The 13,621-nt window shown below is 44.2% G+C and overlaps 2 protein-coding genes across 2 annotated transcripts in view; one reads left to right on the forward strand and one right to left on the reverse strand.

Moving 5' to 3' along the window:
* LOC144121041 (B-cell lymphoma 3 protein-like) overlaps positions 1-13,621 on the forward strand; it is a 111,630-nt gene that overhangs the window by 9,328 nt on the left and 88,681 nt on the right. The gene's annotated exons all lie outside the window — the stretch shown is intronic.
* LOC144118308 (uncharacterized) lies at positions 1,285-10,975 on the reverse strand. Its single transcript, XM_077651275.1, has 7 exons — positions 10,839-10,975; positions 9,257-9,314; positions 6,570-6,661; positions 4,770-4,799; positions 3,359-3,463; positions 1,498-1,545; positions 1,285-1,299 (listed from the first exon to the last, which is right to left on the reverse strand). The coding sequence occupies exons 1-7, from the start codon at positions 10,929-10,931 to the stop codon at positions 1,285-1,287; spliced, it is 441 nt and encodes a 146-aa protein (XP_077507401.1). The 5' UTR covers positions 10,932-10,975.

The following is a 13,621-nucleotide window of genomic DNA, read 5'->3' on the forward strand; positions in this document are numbered from 1 at the left end:
GTGTGACTGCGCGTGACGCGCGATCGCATGCGTGACGCCCGCCTGTAAACATGAATTACCCTGTATGGGAGTAAAAAGGGTGTAGACGTCATCTAGCGCACTCCCTAATAGGGAACGGTGTGCTGCCCAAGCCCCTGCGGTGGATTTCAATCACTAAATATATGGAATGCTATACTGTTGGCCGTAGAGACATATTCCAATCTCAAATAATATTAATTTAATGTCAGTGCACGTTAAAAATCCCCAGGTGGTCGAAATTATTCCGGAGCACTCCACTGCGGCACGTCTTTCTTACTTTCTCCTTTCACTCCATCCTTTGACCCTTCCCTCACGGCGCGGTTCGGCTGTGCTCCGAGATAAGTGAGACAGTTGCTGCGCCGTTTCCTTTCCTCAAGAACTAATTTTCAATTTTTTTTTGTGTAGTTAGCAATGGAAGGAGGCTTTTAACCGCGGCACCGGAAGTTTTTAGGTTAGCAATTCGAAGAAACTGAAAACGAAGATAAGATCTTAAAAACTACAAGAACTTAGCATGTTTTGAAGAAAGAAATTGCTTCCGTCACAAACCTTAAGTGTTATGTATTATTAGCGATATTAAAATCGACTCCAGCCTATAGAGTATACCCCAAGCCTCTACACCTCAACCCCCTCCACCCCAACTCTGCAGCTACTCCAGCAATCTCAGCAAAAGACACTCAGTAGCGCTTATTCGTGGCACTCTACCCACGCCCCTTTATACCTAGACATTCTGCACTCTCACGCCGAGTTATTGAGCACTGCGATTAGCATCTGCATTTAGTAGCACCCCAGCTGTCGCTGAAGTTCGCATTACTATACGGCTAAAATATATCAAGTGAATTTCTTGGACATGTCGACAGACGACACAAACTGAAACCGGAGCCCCTTTAGACCAAAGAAACAAAGCCACTGAAGTGCCAGTCAAGCGCTGGTTATAACAACGGCAAATATTATGCTAACAGACTTGATCACAAGTTTTAACACGATAGCGTTAAAGCTCCCGTTGTCCAGAAAATCCGGTGTCAGCGTTGGCGGCGTCGGCGTTGTGAGAAAAAAATCGCTAGCATGACTGTGGCGGGTTGTGCCAGAGAGCAACCTAGGCCACTTGACCTTGCAGCGTCATCACAACCTGGCCACCGGATAATGAGCAAACTGCCCACCATGGCAGGTGACATTTAAATTAATAATTGGTCGCTCAGTAAAAACAACCTGGGTCTAATAAGGCCCACCGCTAGGAGCAGCTGTCATCGCAGGGCAGTGGTGCATCGCTTAACCGCTGCAGCCCTGCACCAGGATGGGTATGAGGACTCACAGGGACCCGTGAATCTAAAGTAGCGAATGGCCTTCTGCATATATGAAAATTAACCCATTGCGCTATCGCGTCCTACCTTTAAGGCGGAGCTTAAGTGTCCCCTCCAATTTTTTTTTCGCGGCATGTGCAAACACTGCTGTGTTGAGCAACTCTATAGACTCATCACTTACACGCAGGGCCCCAGCTTCATTGGCGGTCCGCGCTCCCGCCACACGAACCTGTAAAGAAGTGTGTCCGTGCACGAATGTGAAACGTGAACACAACGCAGTGAAACAGAGCCACTTCATGTGCTGTGGCTCGCAGACCCGTCAGTTGCGCATTGTGTGCAGTGATCGAGCGTGTAAAATTTTCTCAACATAAGGCCTGAACGATTTCGCCTTAGCTTTGTTGATGGCATTGTTACACAACTGCATGCATGGATGGACGAAAAGAAGAATGTAACGAGAACGGCATGGTCTTGATAGTGCATGTGCATCGGGAAGGGGAATTATGCATGGAATTCTAAGGGACAGAAATGAGTAGCGTATTAATTCCGGAAGACACGCAAGGTGGGAAAGGCAATGTGTGGTACGACGCTCCAAAGTAGGATGTAGGCGTCACAAAAGCGCCTTGCCATCATCGCACCAAAATGCATGCGCTGTTGAAAAGCTTACAGGCAAAGTAACCCCTCCAGAGGACGCACTCGTCGAATTTGCCAAAATATTTGGGCCACAGAATCGAGGGCGAATGCGTTTCCTGAATTCTAAAAAGGGATATGGATATTACTTAAGGTAGGCTACACGCCTCTAAATAAATAAGGAGACTAACAGAATTAAATAGTTAAAAAGTTTACTCAATGCCAGTTAACCAACCTGCCAGTTAGCACGTCTTAGCTGTATTCTCATGCGTTGCGCTGCTGGCAAAGCTATGCCGTCAAAGCACTCAACTTAAAACCTGATTTTTAAAAATTGCAGAAAATTTTAGGTGAAACATCCGGACAGTGAGACAAAGACGGAAGAAAACATAGCATAACACTGCTGATGACTGGTCTTCCCGACACACAAAAGTTGTACAATTAGGGGCTTTTTGTTCCGCCTACAGGCAGCCTAAATTAAGCGAAAAATACCGCAGCGTTACCATTTGAACCCTACTCTGTGTCTGTTGCCATCTTTTGTGCGTTTACCTAACAGAGGCCTTCATTTTCTCAAACAATTCTGAACGCGTGCGAAAACCACGACTATTCGACAAAGCTATGGCAGACTGAAAACCCCACCGGTATACCTTCCACAAAACTGCACTTGAATTTGATTACGGCAGCTAGCAAATGTAATTGTAGTGTGAACATGTTACAGTCCGTAAGGCTGAACGGACAAGCAATCAAGTCATATTCTAAACACAGTAGGCAACATATTGCTTCTTCCATGAAGATGCCGGACTGTGCATTTACTTTTGTTTCTAACATTGCCGTTCTGCATCGACGTATACGCAAGGCCTACTCACGGTGCCTATATGTCTCTTTTGATCGAAGTCGAAGCGTCTTAGAGGCTTAAATCACAAGGTGGGAGGTGTTAAAGCTAAATTTGACTGTTATGTTTACATTTATGACTATTTAGGCCAACCTGAGCACGCTCCCATTTTTTTACGATGCTCTCAAGACGCGCTGCTGTGGAATTGAAGCGCTGACGTTTCAACTATAGACGGGCTATGAATTTTTTATGGCCCAAGGGCATTTGTGGCCAAAGAGTGCCATAGTACAAGGTGTTTTATAATTTTTATAATTCATTATAAGTTTTCAAACCCAACCAGACAGTCAAATCGGTCAAAATGTTTAGTTTTTAAGGTGTTTTAGTCTACTCAAGGTGCGGCCAAAGACGTTTCCCCAAGCATTTCACTCTACAGAAGCCGAGCACCAGGCCAGAGGAAAGTTTGTGCCCATTGTATCACCGGTGGGCAGCCGGTGGCACTGGGGATCGAACCCCGCTCCTGCCGCATGCGAGGCAGATGCTCGAACCACTAGGCCACCGCTGCGGTGCAAGGGCTATAAGTGCTTACGTTGTCGGCTACGTAGTATGAAGCCGCCAAATGGCCCACACAGCAGACCGCGATGGTTCCGGTGTTCACCGTGATAAACTGGCGCAGGGTATCCACCACTTTCTCCTGCAGATAAGTGGTAACGATAGAAAACGCTTGCTTGATTCTACGAGAGAAATACAGAAAATGTATGTTCCTTACGCAAGGTTACACCCGCAAAACGTATTAGCACTTCGTATTCTCATCCGTAAGAATAAAAAAAAAGATTTACGTGATGGACTTTGTTACTTCTTTTTTGAATGCGTTAGCATTAGAGTACACATCAACGCAAACAACCTCTGGTGTTGGCGTGTGAAACATCGGGGGAGAGAGTATAATGAAGAGAGAAATGGCGAGAGGGAGAGGAGGAGGGAAGAGGGCAGAAAGGAGTGGAGAAAGGGCAAGCCAATGGGGGCAGTGAGTGGCGAGAAGGAAATCATGGTAGCCAATCAGAGTCGAGGGGTGGAGAGAGTGGAGAGGGGCTACAGCGTGGTGTCACAGGGCGACTGATGGACTGGATCGCGTCACCCGCCACCGTCAGGAGGGAACACTAATGCTGACGCATACTCTGCCACATAATCGCATCAATCATCCGTGGCCTCTTTCTTGTTGTAGGCCCTAGTTTGGCTGGGTTCATTAACCTTTCTTTGTTACATTTAGCATAAAGTGTACTAAGTTTGGCAGCGTCAAACGCTCTGTGAATCCCGAATCTTCCACGTTGATTCAATATCGCCGTTTAAGAGGGTATGCTTTCGACTGGGCACTATGTCGCCGTCATGCGCTTCAGGGGGATAAAGACATCGATACTGTTTTGTAGCTAGCACTGGGAAATTCAGGCGTTTGCTTAAAAATGCCTTTAAACGCTTAAATGTGGCATTTTTGAGTTGCCTGCCTTCGTAAGTTTTAAGGAAATAATGACATTTTGAGCAGGCTTCAAAAAAAAAAAAAACATGGCTTGCCTGAATATTTGTCTGTTTTGAAATTCTTTTGTGCCTAGATGACTTGGCCATATAGCTGAGAAACATGCAGATGAGAAAACACATCTTTACTCCCATATTACGTCGCTGCTTTAACGACACAATCAATACAAGCGCTGACATCCACAAGGGTGTCAAGGCAGCTGCGCGACATGCAATGGGGTGCGTCTATTAGCCGATTATAGCAGCCGAAGAAGTCATTCGCCTGGGACAGCTGTTGAGAAAGGCTGAAGGTCGAAGCATATGTGGTCAATGACCACTGAATTCCAGTGTACCCCATACAATATCCGGCCTTTTCTACACCGTGGGCTTCCTTTAAGACGATACTTTAACTTGCTGACAGAAGACGCGGCGTAGCAGCGAAGACTGCTATAACAAGAAAAGAGACAATAATACAGTGTCTGTGACAAACTTACAGGAGTTGGGCCCGCAAGAGCAGCGTCGGCCTGCGAAAAGAAACATTAAAAGGAAAGATTTGAAATATTAAGTTCACTAGCACGCAGTGCCCTGTGTTAGTGCTTGTCTGTAAACAGTTTGCGATCATGAAGATGATTAAAGGAGCGGCGTATGTACTCCCCTTCTTTCTCAACAAGCGAAAAATTAGCCACGATAAGACCACACTGATCGCACTTGTCTAGACTAGGATTGTTGAAGATGTGCAAATAAGCCCCCCCCCCCCCTTCGTTTCCTTCTCAGCTTCCAGACAAGCCGTTCAAAAATTTCTCATGAATCTACAGTTGTTCGTGATAAGCGACAAACGTTACAACCTCGACTGTCGAGCGTTGGACTTTTCCTACCGACACCATTGGGCACATTTACAAATAAAGGAGTGGAGACACCACATTTTCAGGTGTGTTTTTATTTTTTGCTCTGGAATGATGCGTACGACATTGACAAACATGAATAGCCACGTGAAATCCGTCAGCGCTCAATGAATAGCTTGCAATTCCATTCTTTTTCTGCGTAGATTGAATTTGGGTTTCATTCGCCAGACGGGGATTGCGACTCCACAAGTAAGCATGAGACCATGTGAGGAAAAAAAACTGCGATATAACCGTTGCTTTGTCGTTTTAATTGATTAAAACTCTTACGCTGAACTTCTCCAAAATCCGACATGAGAACAAGTCAACAAAGAGCTATTAAACTGCAGTTTCTGAATGCCTCAGGGTATCAGGTGCTTATAATCTGTAAACGTCGCAACGGTCTTTAGACTGTTGAAACCGAAACTACACGGGAATCAATTACAAGTTAGGTACTACGCGTAAGAGAATTTCACGTGGTGATTCATGTTAACTAATGGCTTACGCGTCATTCTAAAGCAAAAAACACACTACGAAAAGTTTGATGAAGTTACGTGCCAAGCGAAAACGACGAAAGATAGTATCATCGAATATCCTCCGGGACGTCTAAATTCCATTCGCGCCTAGAACTGGCTATTAAATATGGACGCTTTCCATGGACAGGGTAGGGGCACGTTTCTAGACAGAGAAGTATTCCGGCAATAATAATAATAATAATAATAATAATAATAATAATAATAATAATAATAATAATAATAATAATAATAATAATAATAATAATAATAATTCGTTTTGGGGAAAGGAAATGGCGCAGTACCTGTCTCATATATCGTTGGACACCTGAACCGCGCCGTAAGGGAAGGGATAAAGGAAAGGGTGAACGAAGAAAGGAAGAGAGAGGTGCCGATAGTGGAGGGCTCTGGAATAATTTCGACCACCTGGGGATCTTTAACGTGCACTGACATCGCACAGCACACGGGCGCCTTAGCGTTTTTCCTCCATAAAAACGCAGCCGCCGCGGTCGGGATCGAACCCAGGAACTCCGGATCAGTAGCATCCGCCGCGGTGGCTCAGTGGTTAGGGCGCTCAGTAGTTAGTTCCCGGGTTCTAGCCCGGGAACTAACTAACTAACTAACTAACTAACTAACTAACTAACTAACTAACTAACTAACTAACTAACTAACTAACTAACTAACTAACTAACTAACTAACTAACTAACTAACTAACTAACTAATTAACTAACTAACTAACTAACTAACTAACTAGTATTCCGGTACAGTTAACACTTTCTAAAGTCTTCCGGGAGGAGTGATGCATATAGTGCTTTCACTTCTTCGCCTTGTATGGGGTGAGCAGTGCGAGATCTCTTCCTTCTAGAGAGCGCTTGCGCACCTTGCTTTCTTTCGTATACGTACTGGCACTTGGAGCACTCTGAACAACATGACGTCAGATACCAGAGCAACGCCCGACTCAGCGCCGAGCAGGAGGTCGTAGAAGAAGCCCGTGCCTGCGCCATTTGCAGCGACAAAAAGAAGAAGCAGGAGAGGTGGGAGCACGAAACAACAACAACAACAACAACAACAACAACAACAACAACAACAACAACAAAGTCTCAAAGGATGGTTACCACTGTGTAAGGCGAGACTCACAGAGAGCTATTTGCCGTCGCGAATATATTGTTCGTTCATAACATGTCTTCTCGGGTGAAGTTCGCGTGACGTCGCTATGCTGTCACTCACGTGGTCACTGTGTTCGGGCCACACAGCGTGGCGCATTGGGGCGACGTGCATGACGTCATTGCGTGCTGACCAATGAGCGTGTCGCTGTGCTACGGCAGGATGCACGGAAGAAACGGGCACGGTGCCCTTTACAGCTGTCGCTGTGAAAAGAATTCCGAGTTCATGCAATATTTGAAATAACGTTGTTGCGAGGCTGAGCCCAGTGATAGAAGTCGAAAAAAGAGGCATAGAGACGCGCACAAGAAGCATCGATACGTAAGATTTTATGGAGGGTAGAATACTCTGAGAAAAATTAAAAAAAGAAATGGACAGGGAAATGCTACATGAATAAAAAAAAAAGCCGTGCATAAGTGTTATTTGCCTGGGCGCTTAGAAAAATGCCTATTTATTAGAAAAGGTAATCAGTTATGATTGTCTGAATTTTTAATTCCTGATACTGCGTGAAAATGTTAAATTCTGAAGTAATACACCTTCACGAGTAACCGCCAGATGCTAGGCTTATTGAGAGCTTGGAAACTCTAGATTAAATAACTGGCTATACGTTTGGCCCACCGCACAGGAGGTTCAGTTGTTTAGTATTCAAAGTGCCTTCAAGAGGGAACCTTTTGTGGCTAATAAGAGATATGCCTTACACCTGCTCCGCCTAACAGCCGAGCACGCACTGTACAAGAGAGCAAGCGGTCTGAAATTCAGCAATCATCAAGCAACATACTCGCGCATTTTTCGACATTCATTATCAGCAGCAGTCGAAAAGTAACCATCCCACTACCAGCGAGAAGCTCGACGGTTCGACTGCTTCTTCAAGCTCATGTTAACGCTATACACCGCAACAACTCACATCCATCAAGAAATAGCGGGAGGTTGGCTGTATAGTATATGGTAAGCGTTAGAACGATGAAAAGCGTGAAAAAAAAAACACTCAATGGCAAATTTCGCTTGGGTGACACGGCGGAAAATGCATGAGCGGTCGTGGTTAAGAACTGCGCTCATTGAACACCCATCCATTTTTTAAAATTTTCTTTTAAATTTTCCGTTCTTGGCGTCTTAGTTCTCGTCAACTTCCTTTAAACGCCACGACATCGGTAATTATCTACTTTACATTCATAGACACCCGGGAGTCCTCATAACACTCCTTGCAGCGGTTAAGCGATGCACCACTGCCCTGCGATGGCAGGTGCTGCCATCGGTGGTGCTTGTGCGGTCCAGGTTGCTATTCCTGGGCAACCTCTCGCGACCAATCATTATTTTACTGCCACCTGTCAGGGTGGGTAGTTTGTTCACAATACGGTGGGCAGGGCTTCACTCCTAGGGATTCACCTATAGGGCTTCACTTTCTCCGCGACATGTTCCCTATAATGCTCACGCATTAATAATAGCGCTTGCAACATATATAGGTGCCTGCTGTCATTCCGCTCCTAGCGACTCGTACTGATTGAAAAGATGGTTTCACTGGCCTTAGAGGACAACTTGCACTAAAAAAGAAAATGTGGTAATCCACGCTATTTTAGTCTGATTTTTTTGCTCTCCTACTGGGCCTGTCGTCGCTCCGGCAGTCTCTTTATCAACAGTTAGGCTGTTCAGTTTGCGCACGGCACGCATCTTGACACTACACGCATCCCTTCTGACACTAACGTCGGATTTTTAGGACTACAGCTGATATTAGGTTCACGTACGCAAACGTGAGAAGTCTACGTAGCCTGCGCGCAGGTGGTTTGAAACCCTTATAGTTACACGTACGCGAAACACGCCGCGCGTTACGCCTAGCGCCATCTACTAAGGAACACAGACACTGGTCGTAGCCTAAATCATCCAAGAGAAGTCTTTAAGCCAAGCCATTCATAGCGAGACGGTTGCTATGACGACGACCAACGCTACTTTGTCAGGCTTAACAGCTGAAAAATCGCCCTTCTGTCTGAAAAACAAAAGCTATTTGTCGCTTAAAACCTTATGCGAGGGTAAGAAAGGGCAAATCGAAGGCGAATACAACAGTTTAGAACACGATATCGCCCCGAGGGATTAGCGACGAAGCTGTTATCGCTGTGAAGCGGCGGGCAGGGCGCCGCCATGTTTATCAACGCTACATACGCAAGCAACGCAAAGACCGCAACGTAAAAAACCGAATCTCACGTACGTACGTGAGACTCGCGCATACCCTTTGCGTTCTGCGCATGCGCACTGGTCACCCGTCAGAGCTCTACGTACGTGAAGCCTCTACGTACGTGAAACTAAAACTCTCTAATAGGGCGCCAAAAACGGGTAACTAAAAGAACGAAATCAAGTGCGGGAGGAGTAGATGAACGAAGCAGCTGAGAGCGCTGCTACAGTTTATAGGGAGCAAATGCGCTTATACCCCATGAACTTACTCGATATATTCCTGTAGTAGCCGAAGACGTAGTAAGTGATGGAGAAGAAGTTGACACCCTGTAAGGACGATGACGAGCGAGTATTAATCACAGCGGCCAGGAGGAGGAAGTATACTCGCTGAAAACATTTTACTGTTGCCGATAATTTCATAGAAAACCTAAGCACCTCGCGTTGGGGCCACTGATACGTATGTCAGACGAGCTCTTCGGCATCCTTTTCACGGTGCCCGCTCAACGGGAGAAAAAAAAAGTCCACCTAAGCAACAAAATGCCCTTGAAAGACTCAGGCAATCCGTTAAAGCACTGTGACAAAGTGAGGAAAAATATTACTTGAGCGGCACGTGCTTCTCAGTTTTATTTTTCACCATTACTTGGGCAGCGGTGTGAAGTGACAAAGGACAAGCAAAAGAGAGGACGCACGGAAGAGCTGAGCATTAACACTTTTAGAAGGCATGATCCTTCGAAGCGATCCCTCCTAACTTTGTTGAGCAGTACAAGGTAAAGATCGCTCAGAATAGGAACTATAAGTGATCCGACAGAAATGCATTGTCGTTTGATGAAACGAGAAACGCTCTACTGCGCGAAGGTTTTAAAGCGTGATCCTTTAAAATGGTGCCTCATATTTCTGTCATGCACGACGAAGTAAAGGTCGCTTACAATAAGGGTAATGCTTGATCCGATACACTCCCCATGATTTGGCCAAGTAAAACCAATTGCTGGGCTAGTTGGTGCATACTGAATGAATGAAGAGTTCCACAGTGCTAAAAGAAGACTAGCACACAGAAGACAAGGACAGGACGGGTGCTGTCCTGTCCTTGTCTTCTGCATGTGTGCTCGTCTTTGTTTAGCGCTGTGGAACTGTTCTCCATGATTTGGATGAAGAAAGAATTGTTCAAGGAAGTGGATATATCGCCGGCAGCCGGCAGAATCGCCCGAAAATCAGAATGCCGGCAGTGCCATCTTAGAGGCTCGATGTTGTCACGTGACGTGCACAACTCCCCTCGAGAAAGATTTTTAAATTTATTTTTTGTTTTTATAAGTGGAAAAAGAAAACAGGACAAATCAATATTTGTTTCCCGACGGAGTGTGTAGCCTGTAGGTTGCATTCCGACATTTTTGGGGGGTAGTTTTGATTTCCGGCTACGGCAGCTTTTTAGCACGGTATTCTGCCGGCAAAACAGCTGGAAAAGGATGCCGGCACTGTCGTTTCATTGCCTGTGTGGCGTGATGCGACCGGAATCATTCAACGGGGCCATACGGCCGGAAAAATTCACTACGGGCTATTCGGCGGATGCCGGCACAGTAGCCTCGTCTATCTTCAGCGGTACAGTTTGTCGTCCGTCCCTTCCCTGTAATGCCGCTCCACGCTATGACGAGTTTACTAAACCGTAATGTGACGCACTGCACTCCAGCGAGGTCAATCAGCTGCGTAAGATGACGCTGTGGGGGCATTGCGTTTTATCGACGCTACGTCGGCAGTATGAACGAACCTCGCATTTGTTCCAACCACGTCCTAACCAAGGCGGGCGAGACACACATGCATTAGGGCCAATAAGAGTAGGTATTGGTTGCATAAGCTTACCATGCATATGACGAGGAGCCATACAACGTGCTCTCTTGCGGGTTTGAAGGTGACGTTCTTCAAGTTGATGTCCTTCACGTTGATATTCTTCATGGTATTGCACCGAAAGACACAGCCCGTTAAGCTTCTTCTGCCTCTTCCTCGTATAACCGCCCAAAAATTACGAACCCCACAAACAGTGCAAGCGGAGTTGAGTGCAGCTGTAGAAAACCATTAAGCGTTCAGGACGATGAAAATTAGTGATGATGATGATGATGATGATAATAATAATAATAATAATAATAATAATAATAATAATAATAATAATAATAATAATAATAATAATAATAATAATAATAATAATAATAATAATAATAATAATAATAATAATAATAATAACAATAATAATAACAATAATAATAATAATAATAATAATAATAATAATAATAATAATAATAATAATAATAATAATAATAATAATAATAATAATAATAATAATAATAATAATAATAATAATAATAATAATAATAATAATAATAATAATAATAATCAATCAATCAATCAATCAATCTTTATTTTTCGGTGCCCAGGAACAACCCAAAGGTCTTGGTGCTGGTACACCATTCACACGCACAAAATGTAAATTTATTTCACTACAAAGGAAGACACTCAGGGGAGGTAATGCAGCAGTCAAGGCGATAGAAAAAAAAAAGACATATAAACTAGGCGTGACAGCAAGCATGAAGCAAAAAAGCGAAAACAGCGGTAAATGAAAACAGCTAGAACAGGCAACAGACATATAAATAACTAATGAAACAATAAACAAAGAGAATGAACGACCGATAACAGCCAAGTAACAAGCCAAGTAAACAAGAATAAAGCCAATACTAATATGAACGAATATGAAACCTCTGAAATACAAACTAGAAATACAATCATACACAATAAGAAACGTAATAAGTGAACGCGTTACAGACAATCAGGCGTGAGTATACAGTATTAAAGAAATAATATTAATGACAACAAGTACACGTGATGAACAATTAAGGAGAGAAAAAAGCAATATAATACCGGTGCAAACGCACAAGTGTAGTAAAGACAAAATGCATGAAAGGGGAAGTTATGTATGAGAAAAAGAGTGCTCAAAGTGGAACGTCACGGACATCCAAAATAAAGGAAGGGAGAGAATTTTCGAATATATCTAGGTGAGGACAAAGAGAATTAAACAACTTTTGCATTCTGTCCAGAGGGGAGAGGGAGTGCAGGAGCGCAGAAACTTGGAATGGTCTGAATTCCCTTATGCTCTTTCGCGGTACACGCAAAAGGATACGCGCTAGGAGCTGAGGGCATAGAATGTGACCATGAAGAAGTTTATACAAGAAAATTATATCTGCCCTCACGCGACGGCAGCTAAGAGAAGGAAGCTGCAGTGAGTTACTCCGTCTGGGACGAGAGCTGGAAGTTTTGCAAGAAAACCGATGTTGAAATATGCGTAAAAACTTTAGCTGAACTCTATCGATTTTTTCACAGTTCGACTGGCAAGTGCCGTTCCAAACAACAGACGCATATTCCAAAAGCGGCAAGCATATGGAGAGGTAGAGCTTTAAGAAAGGAAGTGGGGATCGAAACTCTCTCGAAAGCCTGCAGATGAAGCCGAGTGTACGCATAGCCCGTAGAGCAATGCGTTTTGTATGAGAGGAGAAGCTGAGGCTACGGTCGAAAAGTACGCCGAGGTCATTAATTTCATCAACCCTGGGCAGCGGCCTACCATTCACAGAATAAGAGTAGAGAAAACTGTGCGTTTTACGCGTAAATGAGACAACCTTGGTTTTAGATGAATTGAGAGTGAGCCCATTCTTCAAGCACCAATCAGAGAAGGCGGATATGTCAGATTGCAATGACAAGCAATCGTGAAGAGTATGTATTGCCTTGAACATTTTTATATCGTCCGCATAAAGGATAAATGAGGAGTTTTTGACCACGGAGGAAACGTCATTGATAAAAACAGAGAACAGAAGCGGGCCTAGTACTGAGCCCTGAGGAACACCGCTGGTTGGAGTGTAAATAAATGAGGTCTGTCCATTTACACTGACAAAGCAGGACCGATCAAGAAGATAGTTGCGTAGGAGGGCTACAATTGAAACGTCGATCTCAAACAGCAGAAGCTTTTGAAGAAGTAATGAGTGAGTAACAACGTCGAAAGCTTTGCTCAAATCACAGTACACAGCGTCTACCTGACTCCTCTGAAGGACTTCAGCTGATGTATACGTCATAAAAGTCACAAGGTTAGTTGTAGTAGAACGACCTTTTATGAAACCATGCTGATTATGAATGATTACATTTTTGAGGTGGAAGGAAAGTACTTTGTGCAAAGCTAATTCAAAAAGCTTAGAGGTTGCACAAAGAAGAGAAATGGGGCGGTAGTTCGAAACATCAGATTTGTTTCCTGATTTGAAGACAGGGAAAACACGCGCCGTTTTCCACACGCGGGGAAAGGCAGAATTTTTCAAACAGTTATTAAATATCGTGGTTAAAACTGGGACGAAGGTACTATTGAAGGCTTTTATTATGGCGGCTGGAATGCCATCAGGTCCAGGGGACAAAGATGGTTTCAAACACTTAAGACTCTCACTTACTAACTTCTCGTCGAGAAGAACGGAATTATGTGCGCCAGCTGGAAGGCACACGGAGTCGCAACGTGGAGATTTGTACACGGAGGAAAAGTGTTGAGCAAAGCCGTCAGCGACATTCCGAATTTCATTCCCATGAGAGTCAACTAAGTGAATATGACTATCAGATTTATT

Source organism: Amblyomma americanum, chromosome 2, assembly GCF_052857255.1.
Source record: "Amblyomma americanum isolate KBUSLIRL-KWMA chromosome 2, ASM5285725v1, whole genome shotgun sequence".
In the NCBI taxonomy this organism is placed as follows: domain Eukaryota; kingdom Metazoa; phylum Arthropoda; class Arachnida; order Ixodida; family Ixodidae; genus Amblyomma; species Amblyomma americanum.